Source organism: Talpa occidentalis, unplaced genomic scaffold (assembly GCF_014898055.3).
Source record: "Talpa occidentalis isolate TD23 unplaced genomic scaffold, MPIMG_talOcc4v2.1 talOcc4.3, whole genome shotgun sequence".
NCBI lineage: Eukaryota > Metazoa > Chordata > Mammalia > Eulipotyphla > Talpidae > Talpa > Talpa occidentalis.
Genome location: NW_023603184.1, coordinates 25,800,122 through 25,826,049, shown reverse-complemented (window position 1 = coordinate 25,826,049; position 25,928 = coordinate 25,800,122). Strand labels below are relative to the sequence as shown.

At 38.0% G+C, this 25,928-nt stretch overlaps 1 protein-coding gene and 1 pseudogene across 1 annotated transcript in view; both read left to right on the top strand.

Moving 5' to 3' along the window:
• The window catches only part of DENND5A (DENN domain containing 5A), a 97,670-nt gene that overhangs the window by 32,269 nt on the left and 39,473 nt on the right, over positions 1–25,928 (top strand). Inside the window, exons 2-8 of the mRNA XM_037522637.2 lie at positions 3,202–3,273; positions 4,046–4,155; positions 6,250–6,907; positions 11,902–12,089; positions 20,429–20,746; positions 23,787–24,002; positions 24,492–24,726. Of these exons, the coding sequence (XP_037378534.1) occupies positions 3,202–3,273; positions 4,046–4,155; positions 6,250–6,907; positions 11,902–12,089; positions 20,429–20,746; positions 23,787–24,002; positions 24,492–24,726 (1,797 nt within the window). The remainder of the gene's footprint in view (positions 1–3,201; positions 3,274–4,045; positions 4,156–6,249; positions 6,908–11,901; positions 12,090–20,428; positions 20,747–23,786; positions 24,003–24,491; positions 24,727–25,928) is intronic.
• Positions 14,177–17,813, top strand: LOC119254117 (60S ribosomal protein L13a-like; annotated as a pseudogene).

The window sequence follows — 25,928 nt, the reverse complement described above, 5'->3', positions numbered from 1 at the left end:
AGTATTGTGTGTTCTCTCCCCAGAAAAATGCATTTATCTTTACATAAAATTTTGTAAATCGTTTCAGAAAGTTCAGGCGTTCCTTTGTAGTTTCTCAGCATAAGCATCTCTTGTTTAGGGTTATGCACATTAAGCTAATACCAATGGGCTAGTAGCAATACAAATGTCAGTTTGTTTCTGGTTTGGTAAAAGAACAAGTAAACAAAGGACCTATTAGAAGTCCTTTTAAGGCTTGCAAGCTTAAAAAAAATCTGTTATGATTTATTTATTTATTTATTTATTTTTTTTTATAGAGGCATGCTTTATTTATTTGTTTGCTGGCTTGTTCGTTTGGTTATACATGCACTGGGTACAGTCAGAGGCGCGGGAGGGTGAGAGAATTCACCAGAGCAGAGCAGGCAGAAGGACCGAAGTACACTGCTGAGGGGAGCAGCGGGCGGCAGGAGAGGTCTGCACGCCATGTGGGACCCTCCTCCGGTGGCCGGGGAGCAGCCGGGGATCGAACCGGCGCCGCAGAGGCCGCGGGCAGCTTTGCAACCCAGCGCTCAACCGCTGCGCCACCGGGGAGGCCCTGTTATGATTTATTTAAACCCCTAGGGAGTATATTCAAAAAGATGAACCAACACCTAGCTGACTAACTTTTTAAGTTGCTGTTAGAAATGGGCCTTAGTTTTGATACTCATATCTACTGATATTTATGTACTTTGTATGTGTTGCACAAATAATTTGTTGTTGTTTCTAGGACAGTAGGACAGTTGTGGTTGTGATGTCATATTCCTAATAGTCTTTGAATTTCCAATGGTATAAATAGTTCTTTATGCAATCTGTGACACATATGCAGGCTCCAGAAGATGGGTCCCATGTAGATGTTCTTTTTTCTTTTTTTTTTTTTAAGATTTTTTTAAATAAATATTTATTTATTTATACAAGCACTAGGTACAGTCAGAAGCGTGGGAGGGTGAGAGAATTCACAGACCCAGAGTGGGGAACAGAACAGGCAGACTGATGAAATACACTGCTGGGGGGAGCAGCGGGCGGCAGGGGAGGTCTGCACGCCATGTGGGACCCTCGCCCGGCGGCCAGGGATCGAACCGTCGCTGTGGAGGCTGCAGGCAGCTTTGCAACCCAGCGCTCAACTGCTGCGCCACCCGGGAGGCCCCATGTAGATGTTCTTGAGGCATTAAGTTATTTGCAAAGCTCAGTTCTCAATAAATGATGAAAGTTTGAATTGTTTTTAATAAAAATCTTAGTTTTGTGAATCTCCTTTTATTACTTTTTTGATACTTTATAGGATGATCGAAATGAACACAATTTGTTCTCAGGGCTCTCATACTTCTTCGTATACTTCCTTTCCCCTTGTAGTGAAAATACTATACTTCTGCTGCTGGTAGAGCTAATATACAGAAGGACTTTTGTGTACAAAACTTCTTTACTCAGCTTGTTTGAAGAAGGGACAGGAGTTGGACAGGTGTTAACAGGGACAGAGAATTTAAAGATAACTTCCCCCTATGATTCATAATTTCTCCATGTTTAAACTACAAGTCAGCTTATGTTCACCTCTGGCTTCATTTGTCATCTCACTAGATGTTTAAAATTCTCTCCTTAAATAGTCAGCTGTTATATCCTTTGAATATTTATCACAGTTAGGGTGTACCTCGTACCTATCTTAGGGAAAGATGTATCCTAAAGGCTTTTCTATAGGGCATTGTTAAATACTATGATTTTTGTATTATGTTCAAATATTTTGTGGTTTTTACTGAGGAACGTTTCTAGCCTTGTAAGGAAGAAAATGAACAAATTGACATCTTAAAGTGAAGAAGCTGAGGAGGAAGATAGTTATCTTCTCTCAGATCTGAATGCAGTTTAAAAATACATTCTAAGAATTTCAGACAGTAGACAAGATCATTATGTCAGCTGCTTGCTCTTTAATTACGTTGTATAGTAAGTGCAGGCTTACCATGGGTGGCCTCTTTGCAGGTGTTACTGAGACTAGCTCTATCTACATAAGGCTTTGTAGCTGACTGCTGATTTTGCCAGTCTTTAGTGAAGATTACCAAATTTATTTTGAGAGATGATATTTGCTGAGAAAGAGTTTCAGAAAAATTAGTATGTATGAAATAAGGGATCAGGAAATGAGAGGAATTGAAATTGGGGTGTTTGCTTTATAATCAAAAAGAAGGTTGGGTTTTGTTAAAAGTCGAAAATTATCAGTAAGTCATTTTCTGATGATGATGGGTCAACAAAACAAGAGAAAATGGAAGTGAGGGTTTAGTTATAAAAGCAGTAACTTTGACTGGAATCACTATTAGTTTCTAGAACAGGTACCTTAGATTTACCATGAATTGTTTATTAGAAACTTTTGAGATACCTCTGGGATGATTTAAAGTAAAGGACTATATATGACTTCATGTTTATCCCAACCTTTTGTTGGTGAAGAATGCATCTTTCTTAATAACTACCAATCCTTTAGCTTCCAAATCAAAATGGAAAATGTGTAGTTGGAACAGAATTTATTCTGTTAACTAGAGGATGTGATTAGAATCCTGTGGAAGTATATCTGAATGGTTAGACCACATAGGCTGAAGATCTGGAGCTTTCTGGATAATAATCTCTCTGTGAAATGGTTATTTGCATATGTTCTTTTTCCTGTACATTTGACTTGAGGATAGGTGTTTGATCTGTTTCTTCTGTACCCCTTACACTACCTAAGGCTCTTATATACACAATTACTCAGTAAATAGGTATAGAATTCAGTTGAATTGATCATGTTTCCCACATATTTTTTTCATAGCAAATACTAAATCTATTTATTTGAAACATTTAGGTACATTAAATTTCCCCCCTACTCCCTACCTCCTTAGGAAAAGCAGTATTTGAGGCAGATAAAGCACTAGTGACTTTAAAGTAATTTGATAACTGCTTTACCTTTTGATCCTCCATCTCATGATACTCTATTGCAATTTTTTTGAACTCTGAATTGTGACCATTAGTAGGTTGTAGTTAGCATTTTTGCTTAGTGAGACAAGCAGCAATTATGAGAGGGCATCAGACATAGTAAGGGTAAGTATTTTGTGATATTTTTGTTTTAAGCAAATATATGTTATGTGTGTTTAATTTGTTTCATAGTGGAGTCATTCATGGTCAAAAGGTTTGAATACTACTACTTTGTTGTAATACTTTGTTATTTCATTTATCATATAGCATTATGCCAGTACATACAGGCTTCTAAAGCCAGGGATGGTGCCAGCCCTTTCATTTCAAGTACAACTGAAGGTAAAAATAAGCAAAATTGAGAACACTCAGAGCTTTCTGGTGGTTCTTACATGTGTTTCTTCAGTGGCATTTGGTATTCTTTGACATTCTAACTTCCTTGTATCTTTTTTGACCAGTAGATTTTTCACATTTATATCCTTCTAGGTGGTGGGTGCTTTGGTTCTTCCTCTTTTCACTTTAATGGTCTTGTTTCTGTATATACTAGAGGTTTTGTTTTTTTTTTCCTTAGGAGGGGAAAGGGAGAAACAAAGGAATTTCAGAAATTTCAAATTGTTCTGACCTAATAAAATAGTTCATTAGATTTACCTTGAAATCAGCTTTGTTAATATTTTTTAATCTTTCAGTCTCTTCATATTTTTTCAGAGATCCTAGAAATGCATACTTCATCCTGAATTTAAAGTAATTTATGCTTCTATGATGATATCAGTGGATTTTGAGCAAACTGAATGTTGCTTTGAGGGGGGAATATGTTTACAATCTTTTAGCATTTCCCAGTTTTCTCCCTTTTTTCTCAAGAAAATTAATCTTTGGATTTAATTTCATTGTGAAGAAAAGACAGCTAGTGTTGCCCAATATTAACCATTCTAAACTTACTCAGCTTTTTTAGTGACTTAATAACCTTAATAATACCTTTCCTGTTCTTAAATGGTTGGCATACTAACCCCTTTGCCTTCATTTCTGTACTTTGCTGGACTACCAAGCTCAGGCATGCATAATCCCCTGATTTAAAGGAACTTTGTGGAGATGATTTGCTCTGTTCTTTTTCTTGCAGGAGAAAATTTTGAGCAGACACCATTGAGACGAACATTCAAATCTAAGGTCCTTGCAAGATATCCTGAGAATGTAGAATGGAATCCCTTTGACCAAGATGCAGTGGGAATGGTCAGTATTTGTTAACTACAAGTATGAGATAATTTTCAGAGTAATTTATAGTAGGATTGTCAGTACGTACTTTAGTAGCAGTGGTTTCACCAAGTAATAGCTTTTCAAGGGGTTTATGCATAGTGTTCATAATTCTACATTTTGATCACTATATAAAAATATTAGAAGTCATGGTGTGTTTCTTATGTGTCAGACAAGTATATAATAGTGAGTCAATAACCTTTTTTATTTGTGGTGCTGAGCTACTGAGATTACCAGATGAATAGGCTAAGGGAATTTTCTCTTAATTTATATTTTATAGTGTTTTTGTTTCATCATAATTTTATTTTTTATTATTTAATTATTTTATATATATTTTTTACATCATTTTTCATTTTTGCACAATGTATGCATTTTCATCTTGGTTATATTCCCCATACAATTCCCACCCCCCCCTTATTTTGACCCTAATCCCTCATCATAATTTTAGATTGGATAGCATTTAAAATATCATAGAAGAATATTGCTATGAATAAGTCAACCTTTATTGAGTAACCAACTTGTGCTGAGAGCTGTGTAAAGAATTTCACATGAATTAACTAATTTAATCCTTACAGTACCCTTTATATAGATAATATTAAACACACACACAAACAACAAACACGCACATTTTACAAACAAGGAAAAAAAAGATCTAAAGAGGTTAAGTAATATGTTCAAGGTCATATGGCTAAGAAACTGTTGAGCTGGAGTTTGAACACCATGTTTGGTTCCAGAGCTCTGCTCTTAACCATATCTTATAATCTTATGACCATATCATATAATGCCTCTATTACATTTTTGGTAGCTTTTTATTTTAGAGTATGAACTTGTTTGATGCATGCAGCAGCCCTGTGGAGTGGGCAGAGTAAACTGTATTATATTCATTTCACAGTTAGAGAAACTGAATCTTAGAAAGCTCAAGATTTTTTGACTTCTGGTTCAAGTGCTTATTTCATTCTAACATGCTATCTTCTAGAAACACGTAGGCTTTGGGAAGTCAAGTTCAAGGCTAATAGATATAACATAATGTAGGTCCTTGTATTTGTTAATCCATACTGCTGACAGTTCATTTGTATAGCCAGGTTTGTGTAAAACTGAAAAATGGGGACTGATTGATTCAGGTCAGTTTAAATAACTATCCAGTTTCTTTATATAACCCATATGAGTTAAAGTGAAAAGAGGTGCACCTTTTTCCTAATTATGTCATTTCTTGGCTCTATATGAAAGAACACCTTTTTTGATATGAAAGAAGGTGTTTTTTTTTTTAATTTTTAAAAAAAGATTTATTTATTTATTTATTTATTTATACACTGGGTACAGTCAGAAGCTTGGGAGGGTGAGAGAATTCACCAGAGCCAGACTGGGGAACAGAACAGGCAGACTGATGAAATACACTGCTGAGGGGAGCAGCGGGCGCAGCAGGAGAGGTCTGTCTCACCCTGTGGGACCCTTGCCGGTGGCCGGGGATTGAACGGGCACTGCAGAGGCTGTGGGCAGCTTCGCAGTCCAACGCTCAACAGCTGCGCTACCAGGGGAGGCCCATGAAAAAAGGTTTTATTGATGATAGAATCAGGTGAGCTTGTAGCTTCAAAATCTTTATTTTTAGGTACAGAGTTGCATCTGTCTGGCTTTTAGATAGCAGTCTAGCATTGTCTCCTAATACATGTTGTCATGCTTAACCACATACCTATATTCTCCAAGCTTTCTTTTACCTCCTTATCTTTGTGCATTTTCTTTCTGTCTCTGAGACACTTTCCCCCTCTTATCTACCTGATAAATTCTAGCATAATCTCATTTGTAAACTTTCTGATGTTCCTAGGCTTATTTGACTGTCCTGTGTCACCCTGGCACTTAATTAGCATATATTTCTGTATAGCCCTGATACCTACATCATAATTTTATCTATTTGTGTGTTTTATATTAGATCGGGAGAGCTCTAGGGCAGATATTTTGCTGTGTTCTTAATATCCCAAACATCCCGAACAGTACATGGTGTATAAATAGTGATTGTGTTCTAAAAAGAGGATCAGTAGTGAGTGTTTTCAGCACTTGTTTCCTTATTGTCTTTTGCAGCTGTGCATGCCCAAAGGGCTGGCATTCAAGACCCAGGCTGATCCCAGGGAGCCCCAGTTCCATGCCTTTATTATCACAAGGGAGGATGGCTCTCGAACATTTGGGTTTGCCCTAACATTTTATGAGGAGGTGACTAGCAAGCAGATCTGCAGCGCAATGCAGACCCTCTACCACATGCATAATGCTGAGTATGATGTCCTACATGCTCCCCTTGCTGATGGCCGAGATCACAGTGGCATGGAGGATGGTGAAGGCACTCCTGGCACCAAGCTGCAGCGCTTCAACTCCTACGACATTAGCCGGGACACACTCTATGTCTCTAAGTGTATCTGCCTCATCACACCCATGTCCTTCATGAAAGCATGTCGGAGTGTGCTGGAGCAACTTCACCAGGCAGTCACTTCACTTCAGCCTCCTCCACTGCCCCTGGAGAGCTACATATACAACGTACTGTATGAGGTGCCACTCCCACCTCCTGGCCGGTCCTTGAAGTTTTCTGGGGTGTATGGGCCAATAATTTGCCAGAGACCAAGTACCAATGAGCTTCCCCTATTTGACTTTCCTGTCAAAGAGGTCTTTGAACTGCTTGGGGTGGAGAATGTGTTTCAACTTTTTACTTGTGCCCTTCTGGAGTTTCAAATCCTACTCTACTCACAGCGTAAGTCAGTGCTTACATTTCCCCCCCCCCCACCCCCACCCCATAGGTCTCCTTTCTTTGAATAGCAGGTACAGTGGGGCTGACTGTAAAGATCAAGGGCTGTTTCACTTTAAGCAAAACCCAGATCTTTTGCAGTTAGGTGTTGGGTGACAAACTGATACAACATGAGAGGGCTACTATTTCTGATTAACTACCATTATGGCCTTTTTTCTGGACAGTGCAGTCTGGGATGTGAACCTCCTGACATTCCTTCTGACTAATGCTAAAAAGAGGGGCAGGAGGTTGTAGTTTTGGGAAGCTGACTTTCCATCAGTTCTGTCCTGTCATTCTGTAGGATAATTTCTCCCCCTTTTTCAGCCTGACAATAAAATCAGGGATTTACAAATGATGATTCTTCATATTTTTAGAAAAAAAAAATTTTTTTTTTAAGAAAATGAGGAGATGTTTCTTCTTTCTACTGTTTGTTATAACTGAGTAAAGTTATATAACAAGAAGCTAAGTGAAAGTGGGCAACAGATTTGGATAAAATAAAGTATATCAGAAGGAAACAAATGCTAATTAAATGAGCCAGCAAGTTACATAAAATTAACTAATTCAGTGCATATTTATTGTGAACTTGCTGTGTCTATGCATTGCTCTAGGGCCTGGAAAAACAGTGGTCGACAAAGCTGATAAAAAAAATTCTTGCTTGATGGAACTTATATGTTGGTGGTGAAAGAGACATGATTAAATACATAAATAAAATATGTAGTATATGAGGTGGTAATTGGGTCTGTGGAGAAAAAACTAAACAGGAAAGAGAATACTATTTAGGGAAATTTTTAATAGTGGATAGGTTTTCAATAGTGGGTAGGTTAGACCTCTCTAAGTGACCTGGGTTAATATTGTAGGAAAAGTATTCTAGGCAAAAGACATAGGAAATATAAAGGTTCCAAGATAAAAATGTGCTTCATATGGTCAAGAACAGTGAGGAAGCTGGGTGGTTGTAGAGGGAGAGTAAGTAGTAGATGGTGGTAGAGATTTAATGGGATGCCAGATTGTACAGTCTTATAGGCTATTGGAGAAATTTGTTACCCTGAGATGTATACCATTGGAGATTTTAAGTTTTTTGACTTTTTATTTTGAAATAATATCCAGCTTATAAAAAGTTGCAAGAAGTGTCATGTACACTCTTCTATAGCTCATCAGTTGTTAATGTTTGATCATATTTATTGCTCTCACTCTGTATGTCTCTGTACATTTGTGAATTTAACTAAACCACTGAGCCACTGTTAGTGAGTCTTTTTGAAGTGTTCAGTTTTGGTGTTAGAGAAAAAAGTCTTTTTCTGCTCCTTTTATTTTACCATTTACTTACATTTGGTTAAATTATATAATCAGTAATTTCAGGTAACACAAACAAGTTTAGGATAAATGCAACTGACTTTTGTTATGCATTCATTAATTTTTTTATTGTAAAAGTGATGTCAAAGAATTTGACATTTTATTGTCAAAGAATTTATAGTTAAAATAATTACAAGGGGAATAAAGTGAAATCTCCTTCTCTCCTTCCTGTGGTAACCAGAACACCAAATTTCTGTGTATCCCTAATGACAGTAATAGTTTTTATTTATTTAAAAATATTTATTTATTGCATAGAAGAACTGGGGTGTAGGCCAGAGGTGTGTGTGTGGGGGGGGGGTGAGATGATTCACCAGAGACAGAGTGGGGAGCAGAACAGGTGGATTTACTGAAATAGAATGCTAAGGGGAGCAGTGGGCGAGTCAGGAGAGGTCCGCTGCACCATGTGAACGTCTCTCTTCACAGAAGTATGCAAGGATAGTTTATACTTCAATTTCTAATGCCCTGTAGTTTTCTAAGAGTGGATTTATTTATAATGATGACAAGTCTGTCTTTCTCTGCACAGAGACAAGTCATAAAAATGTTCTGATTCTTCCCATTTCACGAGGCATTGGTGGTTGTAATGCCACTATGCTTTGTATTACCTTCTTTTGTTAAAAGTAATTGTTGCCTGGGACTTTAGTATCTTTCAATAATTCCGATTGCCTGAAACTCTTTGGAAGCAGATGACCTTCATCTGCTTCTGTTTATTGGTTTCAACTTGCAATGGTGAGCACAGAGAGAGGCAATGGCAAAGAAGTACTGATTTTTACCTTTCGTACTGGTATATATATTTTTATTTTTTATTATTATTTTTTAAATTTTTATTTATTCATGCATACAAGAATAGCGTACAGGCCAGAGGTGCGGGGGCTGAGAGGACCCACTGGAGACAGAGTGGGGAACAGAACAGGCAGACTGACTGAAATACACTGCTGAGGGGAGCAGCGGGTGAGACAGGAGAGGCCTGCTGTACCATACAGGTCACCTCCCTGGCCAAGGATCGAACTCGTGCTGCAGTGGCCGTGGATTGCTTCATAGTGCTGTGCTTAACCTCTTGTACCACCAGGGAGGCCTCTGTACTGGTATATAGAAACTATTGCTTACAGCTTTTGGGGTCAGCATCCGAGTAAATAACATTTGCTGGATCCCTAAGGCATTGTTTATTTGGCCTTTCTTCAAGATAGAATGTTACTTTTTTTAAAATACAAAAATATAGGGGAAAGAAACCCACAACTCAAATAGACCAGACAGGCCATAAAATTCCAAATTTCCATTGTTTATAAAGCCAAACCATGTAAATGGCGAAGCACTTTAATCTTGAAAGAGGAGATTATCTCTCCCCCCAGAAGTGTTTTTTTAAGACCCCCTATTTCAATGAATTCTTCAAGGATTTTAATCCGCATCAAATAAAGTTATCTACTTAAGTAGAAATAAATAAACTGTGTTTCAGATACTAGATTAGACTCATCCTGAAGATTAGGGAAAAGCCAGAACTAGATTTTTATGCTATTGGAAAACTTGCTTTTAGGGAACAGAGAAGGCCCTTTCCTTCAGACTTCCTGCTTTTATTGTTTTTTTTTTTTTTTTTTTTTTAATTCAGAAATGGGGTGTGTACACTAAAGGGAAGGGGAGATTATTCAATGTAGTATTTATTCAAAATAAGTGTTTAAGACCCAGTTGTTGGGACATAGATCGTCAGCTTTAAATATCACTTGAAAGTTTTCGCCCACACTTTAACATTCTTTTGATTCATCTTAATGTTGAATTTTAAAGTAAATTCTTATGATGGCTGAGATTCTCAAGATTATTGCTCTTGAGTAGATTATTTACAGATATTCATATCTAAAAAGAGCTGAAAAAATACAAGAATTGGTCTTACCCTGGTCTTATCCTAGAATTCTTTTTAATAATTGTTAGTGTATTCATAGAACGGAAAGATTTTAGCAGAAAGCAGATAAACAAAATTGTCCAAGTGTCCCATGGGATTGTGGTATTGCAGAAGAGAATAAAGGTAGAGCTGGCAGTAGTTTAAATGTTATTACTGTTATTGCTTACTTTCACATAGGAACTAAACAGTTTCTCTGAAAAGATATCTAAATTAGATAATCTAATTTAATCCTTGAAAGAGTTGTTTTTTTAATTTGGGAAGTGTTTTTGTAGTTGCCTCAGTTGGGGGAGGGTCGCAAAATAGTTTTCAATATGGAAATGATGCTGCGTGTTTGCAATGAAAAAAATAAGATAGACTGTTATCTTGAACCCTTTAACCTGCCTCTGATTTTTAGTAAATATGAAAAGCTTGTACTGTTGTCTTTCTGCTAAACCAGTTGTGCTTTGTTTTTTTATAACCACTGGTGGTCAAATTCCTGAGCTCAGCTGCACCCACCAATTAATTACCTTGCTTGTGCATAAGGCATTTACCTATAGAACACTAACTTGTTTGAGATGATGAGATTTTACACAGTAATTTCTATTTGTTTGCATTATTAATTTTAAAAAACTATTTTTAGATCAGCTTTGTTTAGCCAGGAACAAGGTGATAATCAGCTTTCAAAGCTTTATTAGTGAGCAAATAGATAATTCTTTGTTAAATTTCTACCTAGTTGACATGTATAGCTTTTGCTCACTTCCTACTCATTGTTCCTCATTTTTCTGGAAAGGTTTTGTCGTATATGAATGGGTTTTTACTTTGTAAAACTGTTTCTACCCTTATGAAAAAGTTCATTTGAAATCAGCCATCTCAGAAAATATTATTCATGTAATTTTAAAACTTCTTCATTGTCCTTAAATGCTTGAAACCATCATAACATTTCTGAATAGTAACTTATTAAATATCAGTTTTAATCAATCCATTTTGTTGACTTCTCCAGTATATTTGTTAATCTTTTTTTTAAAATAGAACATATCTAGAAGTTGCATTCTAAAAAAAAGCTAAACTTTGAGCATAAGCCTTTCTTTCCAAGCTGATATCTATAACCTAGAAGAAGAGTTTTGATTCATGAAAGTCAATTTTCTGGATCTTTCAAGTTCAGGAGGCTTTTTACTGAAGGGTTTAAAACAACACTTTGTGTTAATCTGATTCAGGAAAGTTTGCCAGATGGAGGGCAGACTTGACTAATGTGGAAAACCAATTTCTGATTGGGTAGTTTTTTGGTCTTGATTTTGAAGACAAAGCTCAACTCTATAGAATGCAGATGTTTCTGAGTGGCAAATGAACCTGTTTTGGCTTCTATGCTGAATGGAGACCTAGACCACTTTGTTTACTTTTGTTGCAGTTTCCCCACCCCTTTTCTGCTTAAGAGAATTTCCTTAAAATTCTCAGTTTCAGTTTTTGGAGCAAGGTATCTATTTATGATTTCTATTGTATTTTCATATGCAGTTTTCTACTAGCAGGGATGTATGTGTGTGGAGGAGGGCATATTTCAACTTGTGGTCCACTGATGTCTCTGGGATGTCTCTCCTAACATCCACAGGGAACATACTGTGAGTGTACCCTTGCTGAAGTTTAGCCTTATCCTTTCCAAATGTGAAATTGTACTGAAGGTTTTAACATACTAGTTGGGGAAAAAAGTATCTTGTTTTTGACTGTGTGTGTAATTTTTTTTTTTTTAACCTAGATTACCAGAGACTGATGACTGTGGCGGAGACAATTACAGCTCTCATGTTTCCTTTCCAGTGGCAGCATGTCTATGTCCCTATTCTCCCAGCTTCTCTCCTACATTTCTTAGATGCTCCTGTTCCATACCTGATGGGTTTGCATTCTAATGGCTTGGATGACCGGTCAAAGCTGGAGCTGCCTCAAGAGGTGAGAAAAAGTAGTGTTGGGTGCTGGTGTCTCTGCTCTGCTCCTGGAAGGGGGAAAGAAGGGTTTGGGATGAGCATAGGAGGTGTTACTGAGTGTAGTTAACATGAATAGCCTTCCAGGAAAAATAAAAATAATAAAAACAATGAACACTTACCTCAATTCCTATCACTCTAGGAACACTTGTCATCTTTGTCACCTGCATACTTCATTGTAATCTCTGTGTTTATACTGTTATGAAATGTCTTTTTCATGTACATTTTTTCAAACAGTACTTTACATACTTTTAAAGACATTAGAAAATATTTTATTCTGTAAAACCTTAAACCTGCAAAAGTAGCATTATGAATCTTTGTGTTCTTAATACCCAGCTTCAACAGTTGTCATACATATTAAATTGTATTTAGCTTCTGTCCCTTCTGATCCCTATTATTTTAAGGAAAAGCCATATAAGACAATTTTATAACTGTTTAAGTGATCAGACGTAGATTAATAAATACATGGTGTTCTTTTATAGATCACAGTTGATCTATACAAGTTAACCTGAACTGATTCTTGTGGTACTGAACCAGTTGAGAATACTTTTCCTCTCTTGCTGTGAGGATGGCCTGTTCCTCTTTCCTGTTGTTTCAATTGCCAAAATCATTTATTAAAAATATGTGTCTGTCCCTTTCCTACTATATTCTAAAATAAATTTAAAGCATTATTAGAAATAAGACTGTTTCATTTTCTGTTTTCCTAAAATTATCAATAGAATTCTCTGCCTTTTTAATGTCATTTTGAGACTGGTATGAAATAAGCTGGAGAAAGGGCTTTCCTCCTCTGAATTTCTTAGTTATTAGAAAGGCCTGGGAAGAGGACTTTGGAATATACATATACTGATGTCAGCAAGACTCTTTTTCTTCTCTCTACAAAAAAATCTGTGTGTGTGTGTGTATCGGGGGGTGAGGAGTTAGAATTTTGTGTCTAACTTATGAATATGATGAGTACGGGGACCTCTAAAGAAGAGAGTGTTCTCATGGACCTTACCAGAGCTCATGTCATTGGGTATATCTGGGCAGCATCCCTAATGAACACCCTTGATGATTTTGAATCATAATATTTATATTTAAATTATAGTCTATATTTAAATTATAGTCAAATACATATCTTTACTTTCTCATCCTCTTTTGCTTTCAGAATTAAAACATCTTCCTTGTAGATTCTTCCATGTTTACCCCTTTTGCTCCTTTGATTCTATGTAACTTGATGGTATTTGGGGTGGGATAAGATTAAGGAAGAAAAGATCTAAAGTGACCTCTTACTAATTAAGGTTTTAAGGGGTTTTATTCTTCTTTTGTATGTGTCCTTATTACTCTACCAATAAATATGCATGAAGAGAAAGTATCGAAGTTTGGAGAGTTTTCTGTTGTTTGCTTTAAGCAAATACATGTTTAATATAGACAGTTACTCTTTGTAAACTCAATTATAATTTTGTAAAATCAAAGAAGAGCAACACGAACTAGTTTTGTTTGTGTACAAAAGATGTCATCCTACACCCCTTTGGGTTCTTCTATCCTGGCAAATAATCAAACATCAGACAGACTGATAAGAGAAAAAGTCAGGAAGTTTAATAATATGTATACCTTGGATGTACATGGGAAAGGCCCACATCAATGAGTACATGGCTTCAGATGCCATCTTAAATAGGTTGATTAGCCAAGAAAGACTGTGGGGGACAAAGGGAAGGCCAGTTAGGGAGATTACCGGGCAAGGCACAGGAGACAAAAGTATATAGATTAAGTTTGCCTTCTCCTTTGAAAAGAGATAAGGAGATTAGGTTTTCGGGTGATTATCTTTTTCTAAGTCAACTTCCACCCAGCTTGAAGAGCCCCTCCCATGAAATCAACATTTTGCCAAAAAAGTTTTATTTTGGGGTGGCCAATTTTTGTTCCTCTTACATATGCTACATGTGTAATGCAATATATAGGTCACTAGGCAAGACACCCAATTTCTCAGTTTTATTTTCATCTTTGGCATCAGCTTGCTGTATATTTGGAGCAAGTTCTGTTCCCTGAAAACATCTCTTAGCATCATTCTTAGAGTGCGTCATGTCAGTATATGGAGAGGTTGCTGGGGTACAAAATTTCTTAGTAGAACTGTCTAGAAACTGCATTGTTTGAAAAGCCCAAATTTTTGCTCTATTCTGGGGTATTGTAACATTCCATTTTTGTAGTGTTCCCATAATTGCTTCATTCTTTGTCTCTGCCTGTGGTTTACTTGGGAAGGAGTGGTGACAGTGGCATTGTGGAATAGGGTATCAGAGTTGCATTTAATCTACATTATCCCTCTGAAGGTCACATATTTGTGTAGCAAATACATAGATGGATATTTTCTACCTTGAGTTTTAGCAGATAACCTCTGGTAGATGTGAATTTGTGTAGCCCTCATTGGAATGTTCAACTGGGGAGAAAAGAACTGGCTTTCTCAAGGAGCATCTTGAAAGGTATGCATAATGAATGGAGAATGATAATATCTCTGAAAGAGACCTTTGGAATGTCTCAGAAATGATACACAAAAGCAAATAGAATAAATTAAAAATTACCTCAGATTTTGCTGCTCAGAGATAACTTTGAACATTTTGGTATACATTCTGTGGTATCTTTATACTGCTAGAAGGAAGCTCTAAGGCAGCAGTGACTGGGAAATTCATGTGGGTGTGTGCACCCTCAGGGTCATGGATTGGGGCAAAACTTGATTTATAAGAGACTTTCTCCAGAGGGACAGAGAATGTTCACTCCCTACCCCCAAAATCAAAATTCATCAGTTGCTGCCCCGTCTTTCAGCATCAGAAGTCTGTGAAAAGCCCTTTGTTCCTTTTTATACCAACACATGAGCTCAGCTGGCCCTGAGCAAATGAGAGTGCTGAGCTGCCTTTGTGAGGCATCCTTTGTCCTATGCTTTCTCTTTCTGGTTTCATTCTTTGTCCAGAAGGAGGCATTTCATCCACAGCTATATCAAGGGAAGCTTCTTTCTATCTTAGGCTCTTCTTTCCTACTTTTATTGCTCCTTTCTCAGAATATACCTCCAATAACTTTTCCCTAGTTATCTCTGCATTGAACTCCTTTCAGTGAATAGCACAGAGATTGACTAGTAAGTGAGACTGGTTGGTTGTGATTTGGGGTTAGGTATTCAGGCTTGGGAAAGGGCATTGTGACCTCGTGCAAGAAGATATTTGGGAGAGTTTTTGCGATTTTGGTTTTTCCCAACAAGGCAGTAGGATAACTGAAGAAAACTCATCCCTTGGGCTCAGTTCATTTGCCATGCTACTTCCTATCCCCCAGACTGTTTTGTAGAGTTGGTTTCTTCTCAGCTGAGGAAAGGGGCACAGGAGTTTGAGGTAGTTTGCAAGTTGCTTCTGTTTGCCAGAGCAGTCTGTGTGCTGGGAGGAAATAACACGAGGCTATTGTATGAGCCTGGTAACTCAATGGCCTTCTTATTCACTTTGCCTCCTTATTCTTACCTCTCTCAGTTCAACATTACAAAAAGAATGGGTAGTGGTGCCTGTGTAAAGGCTCCTCTCTTAATCTAGCTCATTTCTGAAGTATCTCTGAGTAGTTTTCTCTCCTCTAGTCACCTCTGACCAGATGTATCTATGATATTTGGACACAGCATTTGGAGAATTTTATAACTTCTTTAGAGACATTCTTTATTTGGCTCACAGCCCTGGGAGAAAAGCCAACCAAGCATTGTGAATGGATACAGTTATTTTTAGCTGCCTCTTTTCCCTATGGGACAAACTGCCTTTTTTTTTTTTTTCCTCTAAAGAAAGGAGAACTAAGAGGGTAAATGATTGCATTGTGTGCCTCTGGTAGGTCACAGTACTTTGTTATTTTAGCTCTGTGGACAGGGTTTATGAGGCAGGTGGGAGGAATGACTAGATGATTAAATTCTCTTATTTTTTTAAATGGTTTGACATGAAAGTTTATATTATAATTTTAAACTCTTTAAGGAATAAGCAAAAAGTAGACTATTTTTGAAGTCAAACATTTATTAGCCCCTTAACTAGGTAGGGCTTAAGTGGTATTTAGAAGATGAAGTTTGACGCAGTTCTTCTCATCTTTAAATCTTGGATTATGGGAAAGCTCTTTTTTAGTTATAGATTGGTAAATGGAGTGATTTATGAAAATGTTTATTGAACGAATGCATATGTGGACATATTATAACATGCAGTTTGTACAATGTGCAGATTGAAAATTTGTGGAATTATATTCCTCTGGACCTACGGTATTACTTTACTGCCTCTTCTTTTAGAATGTGACTCATTGGTACATGGATAAGTAGAGGATTAATGAAATAACTTTTTGATATATAATTGAGGAATCATACCGAAGGAGGGATTATTTAATAATGGAGCTTGTAAAATTGCTTGCCTGCAGGGAAAAAAGTGAGAAAGGATCCCTACCTCATACCATAATCAAAAGCAAATTAAGATGGATTAAATGTTAAATGTCAAACATTTATCAACTTAAGAAGTTAAATGTTAAAAGCAAAAGTTTAAATTTTCTAGAAGAAAGTATTAATAAGTACCTTTGTGACCTTTGGGTAGGGACTTGGTAAACAAGATACAGAAAGCACTACCCATAAAATAAAAGATTAATATTTTGATTTTTAAAATAACTCAATAAGACATTCTAAGATGAAAAAGGTAACAAAAAATTTAGAGATGTACCAAAGAGGTGCAGGCCTTGGTGCTGGATGGCTGAGGCCATCTTCTGGACTACCTGGTGGCCATTGTGGCCTGGCCAGAAAGTGGTGGTTGTGCTCTGTGAGCACAATTTATGGCAATTTGTATAGGAACAAGTTGAAATACCTCGTCTTCCTCTGCAAGTGGATGAATACCAACCCACTGTGGTCCCTAACACCTCCAGGGTCATAGCCACATCTTTTGGCGGATGGTGAGAGGCACACTGCATCCAAGACCAAGTGAGGCAAGGCCGCCCTGGACTGTCTCAAGGTGTTTGATGGGATCCCACCACCCTTTGACAAGAAAAAAAATGGATGTTTCCTTCTGCCCACAAGGTGGTGCCTCAAAAGCCTACTAGGAAATTTGCCTATTTAGGGTACTTCGTGAGGAAGTACCAGGCAGTAACTGCCACCCTGAGGAAGAGGAAGGAGAAGGCCAAGATTCATTACCAGAAGAAGCCATAACCTACAAAATATAGCATCAGGATATTACAAAGAACTCCAGCAAATCAGTAAGATGATAAATAACCCAATAGAAAAGTTGGCTGAAGACATGCATAGGTATTGCCCCCCAAAATGCACATTTCTTAATTTTAGTAGCACTCAGGGAAGTATAAATTTAAATGCACCCATTTCAATGGCTAAAAGAAATCTAGGGTCTCCCTGGTGGCGCAAGAGGTTAAGACACAACCTGTGAAGCTATCAGCAGCCAATGCAGCATGAGTTCAATCCCCAGACAGGGAGCAACCCACATGGCGCAGCAGACCTACCCTGACTCGCCCGCTGCTCCCCTCAGCAGTGTATTTCAGTCAATCTGCCTGTTGTGTTCCCTGCTCTGTCTCTGGTGAGTCCTCTCACCCTCCACACCTCTGGCCTGTACCCCAGTTCTTGCATACATGAATAAATAAATCTCAAAAAAAAAACAAGCAACGACATATGTTGGTGAGGATACGGTGAAAAAGGAACTCTCCTGCATTGCTGGTGGGAGTGCAAACTGGTCCAACCATTGTGGAAAGCTGTCTGGAGAGTCCTCAGTCTACTAAAAATGGAGCTACCGTACGATCCAGCAATTCCACTAAAATGTAAAAAATGATAAATGTTAAAAAAATAAAATAAATACATAAATAAAAAGATTGTCTCTAGAAAGTTATCAAGTTTATATTACCAATAATAGCATGAGATATTTGTTTCTTAGAAACTCTGCTAGCATTGAACATAAAAAAATCTTTTGGGCCTCCCCGGTGGCACAGTGGTTGAGTGCTGGGCTATGAAGCTGCCCGCAACCTTTGTAGTGCCGGTTTGATCCCCAGCCGGCTGGCGAGGGTCCCACCTGGCGCGCAGACCTTTCCTGCCGTGCCCGCTGCTCCCCTCAGCAGTGTATTTGTCGGTCTGCCTGTTGGACTCTCCACTTTGGCTCTGGTGAATTCTCTCACCCTCTCGTGCTTCTTACTGTACCCAGTGATTGTATTAAAAAACAAAACAAAACTTTTTAAATATTTGTCAGCCCAGTTAGTAAAAAATATTTTGTGTTTCTTGGTTTATTATGGAAGTTTAACATTTTTTCCTGTGTTTAAAGTTAACCATTAGTTTTGTGTTTGCCTTTCATAAATTACTCCCATTTTTCAATTGGGTGAATTATTTTTGTCTCAGTGATTTCTTTGGATACTAACCTTTTTACATATTTATGTGAATTGTTACTTTTTAAATTTGTTATGTTTAAGATTTTTATGGCAGCATTTACCTCTATGTTCATTTAGCCTTGTGTAAAATTAAGAAAGCCCAGCTATACCTTAAGATGGAATAGTAATCTTTTGTATTTTCTTTTAATACTTTTGTTGGTTTGTTTACTTTTGTTTGGAAAATGTTGAGTACATGTAAGAGTAAAGAGACTAGTATCCATTGTTACATAACTTATGGTCAATTTTTCTGTATCTTCCTTCCTCTCCCTCTGATCCTACTGGATTATTTTGAAGAAATCTTATATAGCATTTTTGTGTCATCCAAATGTAGTCCAAGTTTATCTTGTAAAGGATAGAGAAACTTTAAAAAAAAATAGGATGAATTTACTTTTTATTTTTAAATTTTCCGTGTAAAATTTATTTTTGAGAATATTAATATTTCTAAATTGACAGCCATTTGTCCCATAAACATTGATTGAATAATCAATCCATCCACAATACATGGATGTGGATCTGCTGAAGACTGTTCTTTTCAAGTAGATTGTTATTTTATGTCTATATTGGAATCGAGTAAGGCAATTCTTCCCTCAAAATTTCTTGGCTCTTTGTTTTCTTTTATTCTCTTATGCAAAATTTGGAAACAATTGTTAGATCCGCCCTTTAAGTATAAATATTTCTGGAATTTTGAGTAAATTTACGTATAATTATGGAAGTTATTAACATCTTTTTATTCAGAATTTTCCCATCTACTAATTTATATATGTTTATTGACATTTTATATTCCACACTGTTAATAGCAATATCAGTTAACATTTATTATATACTGTGGGCTTGGTGCTGTGCTAAACCCTTGACATTGTTGTCTCACAAGCCTCAAATCTATGGCATAGGTAATTCTGTTATCCCTGTTAATGGGATGAATGAAGCAGACATAGTTTTATTAATTTAATAATAGACTGCAATGAAGGAAAGGACAGTTGTCCTGCTTAGAACAGGTTCATGGTTATAAGATAAATATACAAAAATAAAGGACCTTCTAGTTTATAGCCACAAGAAAATTCCAATAGGAATGGGAACTATATAATATTTAAGTTAAATTGAACAAGAAATGTGTGTGGTTAAGAGCTTAAGTTTATGACTGGTACTAAGCTAGTTGAATTTGAATCTCACTTAACTGTGTGACTTTGAACAAAATCTGTCTATGTCAGTTTCGTGTGTAAAATAGGGGTGGATATTGCCAGGTTGTTATTTTTAATCCAGATTATCCCTCTCACCAGCATTGTATGAGACTGCTGTTTCTACATCCTCTCAGAAGCAATAAAATTAGAAGGAAGCACAAAAATCGTTAAGAGTAGCCGCCAAATCTTATAAACCAGGACTAAAGCTCAGAAAGGGATAATAGTATGCTCAGATTCTCATAGGGAGATAATGATGGTGACAGATCTGGAACCTCGGCTTTCTGACTTACTTAAACTACTGTAAGAATTCATGAATTTGACATTTAATAAGCATTTACTATATGCGAGACTTTGTGTGAGAGTCTAAACATCTATATAAGTATCATTATATAATCCTTGCCACTCTTTAAGTGTTTTTATCTCCACTTATAGTTGAGAAAAAGAGAGGTCTGCTGCGCCATGTGGGTTGCTCCCTGGCCGGTCAGGGATTGAACTGCTGTAGAGGCTGGCAGTAGATTGATAGCTCTGTCTTTAACCCCTGAGCCACCAAGGAGGCCTGGTTAAGTAACTTTTTGAAGCTCACACAGCTGGATAGTGGCAGGGAAAGATTGGGACTCAGATGTGTCTCATTCCTGAGCCCAGTTTTGTTTATACAATACCAAATGCACCCATTTCAGATGTTTACTTTGTGTTTTGTTTGTTATCCTTTCTAAAATGCTCTGGAGTTGTTCATACTCCTTGTTCTGGTTTTGTCTTCCAGGCTAACCTCTGCTTTGTAGACATTGACAACCACTTTATTGAGCTGCCAGAGGACTTGCCTCAGTTTCCCAACAAATTGGAGTTTGTCCAGGAAGTTTCTGAGATTCTTATGGCATTTGGCATTCCCCCTGAAGGGAATCTTCATTGCAGCGAGAGCGCCTCCAAGCTGAAAAGACTCCGGGCCTCTGAACTTGTCTCTGACAAGAGAAATGGGAACATTGCTGGCTCCCCTTTGCATTCCTATGAACTCCTCAAGGAGAACGAAACTATTGCTCGGCTGCAAGCCTTGGTCAAGAGGACTGGGGTGAGCCTGGAAAAGGTAAGGTGATATATATATACATATATATCTCACACATAATATATATGTGTAACACATACACACACACAAACACATACATATGCATGTCTGTGACAAGTTTGGTCTGTGCTAGAATACTGTTCTGGTGAAATAAAATATGGGTTGAAAACACCCTGATCAGGGGCCTCCCTGGTGGTGCAAGGTGTTAAGCACCGCACTATGAAGCAATCCGCAGCTTCTGCAGCACGAGTTCGATCCCCAGCTAGCCAGGGAGCAACCCACATGGTGCAGCAGACCTCTCCTGACTCACCTGCTGCTCCCCTCAGCAGTGTACTTCAGTTAGTCTGCCTGTTCTGTTCCCCACTCTGTCTCTGGTGAATCCTCTCACCCCCCGCATCTATGGCCTATATCCCAGCTCTTGTATGCATAAATAAATAAATCTTTAAAAAAGCAATTAAAAAAACAAACAAACAAAGAAAACACCCTGGTCAGAATGGAACCGAATAGAGAGCCCAGAAATAAAGCCACACTTATATGGACAACTAATCTTTGACAAAGGAGCAAAGACTATGCAATGAAACATGGATAGTTTGTTCAAGAAATGATGCTGGAGGGGCCTCCCCGGTGGCGCAGTGGTTGAGCGCTGGGTTGCGAAGCTGCCTGTGGCCTCTGCGGCGCCGGTTCGATCCCCGGCTGCTCCCCGGCCACCAGAGGAGGGTCCCACATGGCACGCAGACCTCTCCTGCCGCCCGCTGCTCCCCTCAGCAGTGTACCTCGGTCCTTCTGCCTGCTCTGCTCCCCGCTCTGGCTCTGGTGAATTCTCTCACCCTCCCGCGCTTCTGACTGTACCCAGTGCTTGTAGAAACAAAAAAAACAAAAAATAAATAAATCTTTAAAAAAAAGAAAATGAATATCAATTAAAAAAAAAAAAAATGATGCTGGGAATACTGGACCACCACATGCAAAAGAATAAAACTAGACCACTATCTCTCACCATGCACAAAAATCAACTCAAAATGGGTAAAAGAACTGAACATAAGACCTGAAGCCATAAAATATATAGAAGAAAATGTAGGTAAAACTACAAAACATATATCTCGGTAACATCTTTAAATACTCATCACCCAAAGCAAAGAAAGTCAAGGAAAAGATAAACACCTGGGATTACATCAAACTGAAAACCTTATGTATAGCAAAGAGACATAAACCAAAACAAAGAGACACCCCACTAACTGGGAAAAAAATCTTTGTACTCCATACAACTGATAAGGGACTGATCACAAAGATATACAAAGAACTCACACAACTCAACAAAAACAAACAATCCAGTCAAGAAATGGGCATAAGAACTTAAAAGATATTTCTCCACAGAGGAAATGCAAATGGCTAACAGGCATATGAAAAAATGTTCAACATCCCTTATAATCAGGAAGATGCAAATCAGAACCACAATGAGATACCACTTTACACCAGTAAGAATGACACATATTAAAAAAAAACTAGCAACAACAAATGTTGGCGAGGATGTGGTGAAAAAGGAACTCTTCTACATTGATGGTGGGAGTGCAAACTGGTCCAGCCACTATGGAAAGCTATCTGGAGGTCCCTCAGTCTACTAAAAATGGAGCTACCATATGACCCGGCGATTCTACTCCTAGGGATCTACCCAAAGGACACAAAAACATTGATCCAAAAGAAGACCTGTACCCTTATGTTTATTGCAGCACTATTTACAATAGGCAATACCTGGGAAGAACCTGTATGCCCAAAAATAGATGACTGGATCAAGAAAATGTGGTATATATACACAATGGAATATTATTCAGCAATCAAAAAAGATAAGCTCATGCCATTCACAGCAATGTGGATGGAGCTAGAAGGAATTATGCTCAGTGAAATAAGCCAGAAGGAAAAAGAAAAATATCGGATGGTTTCACTTATAGCAGGAATATGGGGGAACCCAAGAAGACATCAGTATAAAAAAAAACAGTACAAAACACAACAAAGCAAAAACAGACCATTATAAATCAGAGACACTGCAGGGGAGGAGGAGGGAGAGGGATCAGAGGGAAGGAGGGAGGAGCACAGGGGACTGAAGTGATGGTACATGGGTGCATTGGTGAAGGAAATTCTATGGGGACTACACCTGAGGGGGTTGGAGGAAGCAAATATTGTTTAAAAATCAACAAAATTATTAATAATAATAAAAAAAGAAAACACCCTGGTCAGGACAGGGCATATTTATGAACAATGAGAGAATGCTCTGTATGGGAGATTTTGGGTTTAGTGCCAACAAATGTTATCCTAGTAAATGCTACTTGAACCTGAATTTGGGTAGCTTCTCACTTGGGAATCAAGGCAAGCCTGATTCATGTGAATACTACAGTTGGAAGTGACTTGGAAGGATGGTTATAGTAATCTTGGTGTTCAGATTTCTTCCATTGCCCTATGAGTTTCACAGTAACAAAAGCATACAGAATAGGTCAAGAAACAGAAGGATTGAGAGTTTTACCTCAGACTAGTAAGTGACTAGGGAGAGAAACTGGAATCTAGTCCTCTTGTAGTCTAGTTCTGTCTTCTTTCCAGTGTGTACTTAGGTTTTGATTTCCTAACTGATAAGATGATAAGCTTTTGTAGTTGTTTACCCATCTTTTTACCTTACCCTATTCTCACTGTTAAATTACTTTTGTTAATTGCATATAACAAAATGAGCCAATGTAATAATTTTGTTGGGCTTCTTTTTTAGTGAAATGTGAAACATTTCATTTTCTTTTAGTTAGATGAACAGAATTAGAGTTAGTAGGGCAGACTTTTTTTTAAAAAGTCATGACCACTTACAGAGGAGGAAAAATATTTAGAGAGATTAAAAAGATTTAAAAACTGAACAAAACACAGTAAGGAAAAATTCTTTGAGAGAAAGAAGAATTTTCCATTTGTCCCCTCTTTTGTTTATTTTCTCCATTTGCTGCAAAGTAAATGGCACTGGGGGAAAACAGATGAGTTACACTTCTTCTGAATTAAAGGGAAATCTTGTCTTCTCAACTGTTGCTTCTTTTTGTAGCTGGAAGTTCGTGAAGATCCCAGTAGCAATAAGGATCTCAAAGTTCAGTGTGATGAAGAAGAACTCAGGATTTACCAGCTAAACATTCAGATCCGGGAAGTTTTTGCAAATCGTTTCACTCAGATGTTTGCAGATTATGAGGTGTTTGTCATTCAGCCCAGCCAGGATAAGGAGTCCTGGTTTACCAACAGGGAGCAGATGCAAAACTTTGATAAAGTGAGTATAATCCTGCTGGGGAGGTGATGAGGAACCAGAGTGCTAGCTAGACCCTATTGAAGATGACTTTTTCTTATGTGCTAGGAACAAGTTCATAGTCCTTCTGATGTTGATAAAATACAAGGTTTTGTTGCTTTCAAACAGTGCTAGTTTCTACTATCAGGTGATTTATCATCAGTCACAGAGCTATCTTAGGAAAGTTGTACATGTAGGTTGGACATGAAGATTCAGGGAAGATTAATTGCCACAGTTGGCTATATCTGAGTAATTTTAGGCCAGTCTGTCAAAGTTTCAGCATATCTGATATTTTATCAGGATATCTGAAAAAACAAACAAAATGCTGAAGAGATTTTGTTTGCTTTTCATAAAGACCTGAGAAAGTTCAGAGAATTAGCCTACTGAATCCCTTGGGTGTTTTGACATTGCTGGTCAATGTTGATATCTCCTCTTCCCTCTTCCTTGTTAATGACTCTTTCCTTTTCCCACCAGGCATCTTTTCTGTCAGATCAGCCTGAACCCTACCTGCCCTTCCTCTCAAGATTCTTGGAGACCCAGATGTTCGCTTCTTTCATTGACAACAAAATCATGTGTCATGATGATGATGATAAAGACCCGGTGCTTCGGGTATTTGATACCCGAGTAGACAAGATCAGGCTGTTGAATGTTCGGACACCAACTCTCCGTACATCCATGTACCAGAAGTGTACCACGGTGGATGAAGCAGGTAAGACCTCCCTGTCGTACTTTCCAGCCTATTGGATAAAGATACTCTGTTCCCCGCTCTGTCTCTGGTGCATCCTCTCACCCCCAACACCCCAGTTCTTGTATGCATAAATAAATAAATCTTACTAAAAAAAAGATACTAACATGTCCCTTTTCCTAAACATGCCAGCTTTCCCCCACATTTCTACCTTTGCTTAATTCATCCCCATTGTTTGAATTGCTTTATCTGCTTTTTTTGCCTGACAGATTTCTTTCCTTTAACTCTGTCTCAGTTCAGTTGCAGTTAGAAGTTGCAGATCTTCCTATAAGTAATAGAAAATCTAATCAGTGGTGGGTTAGACAAATGGGGTTTATTTTTCCTAAATTAGCAAAAAGTATAGAATTGGTGATTGCTGATTTGACTCAGTTACTAAAAATGTAATTAGGAACTGAGATTTATCTTTTTACTCAGTTATTCTTAGCATGTTGACTTTCATATTAATGCTTACTGCCTCATGGTTACAAGAGGCTTTTTATGTTCAGATTCAGAGTAAGAGGAGGGGAGGTTGATGCCAGATATATTTTTCCTCTGTATTAGGAAACAAAAGTATTCCCAGAAATTCCCAACAACTTCTGTTGTCTCAGAGACTAGAGTTGGCACCAACCTTAAGTGCAAAGGCATGTTATGGCATGTTATGGCACCAACCTTAAGTGCAAAGGTAGCTGTGAAAATGAGTATTGAACTGGGTATAATGTTAACCCTGAATTGGGTTCAGTCAGTAAGAAAGAAGGGGCAAATGAGTTAAGTAAGCATTTGGGGCCTCCCTGGTGGCGCAGCGGTTAAGCGCTGGGTTGCGAAGCTGCCCGCGGCCTCTGCAGTGCTGGTTCGATTCCCAGCTGCTCCCCGGCCTCCAGAGGAGGGTCCCACATGGCGCGCAGACCTCTCCTGCTGCCCGCTGCTCCCCTCAGCAGTGTACTTCGGGCCTTCTGCCTGCTCTGCTCCCCTCCCTGGCTCTGGTGAATTCTCTCACCCTCCCGCGCTTCTGACTGTACCCAGTGCATGTATAAACAAAACAAACAAACAAATAAATAAATAAAACATGCCTCTATTTAAAAAAAAAAAAGAGTAAGCATTTGACAGTGTTTATCACAAAAAAACGAGCAGATATATTCCTCCTCTGAAGGCTTCTTGCGACCCTCAGGCTTATTTGGTTGGTGTCTTTT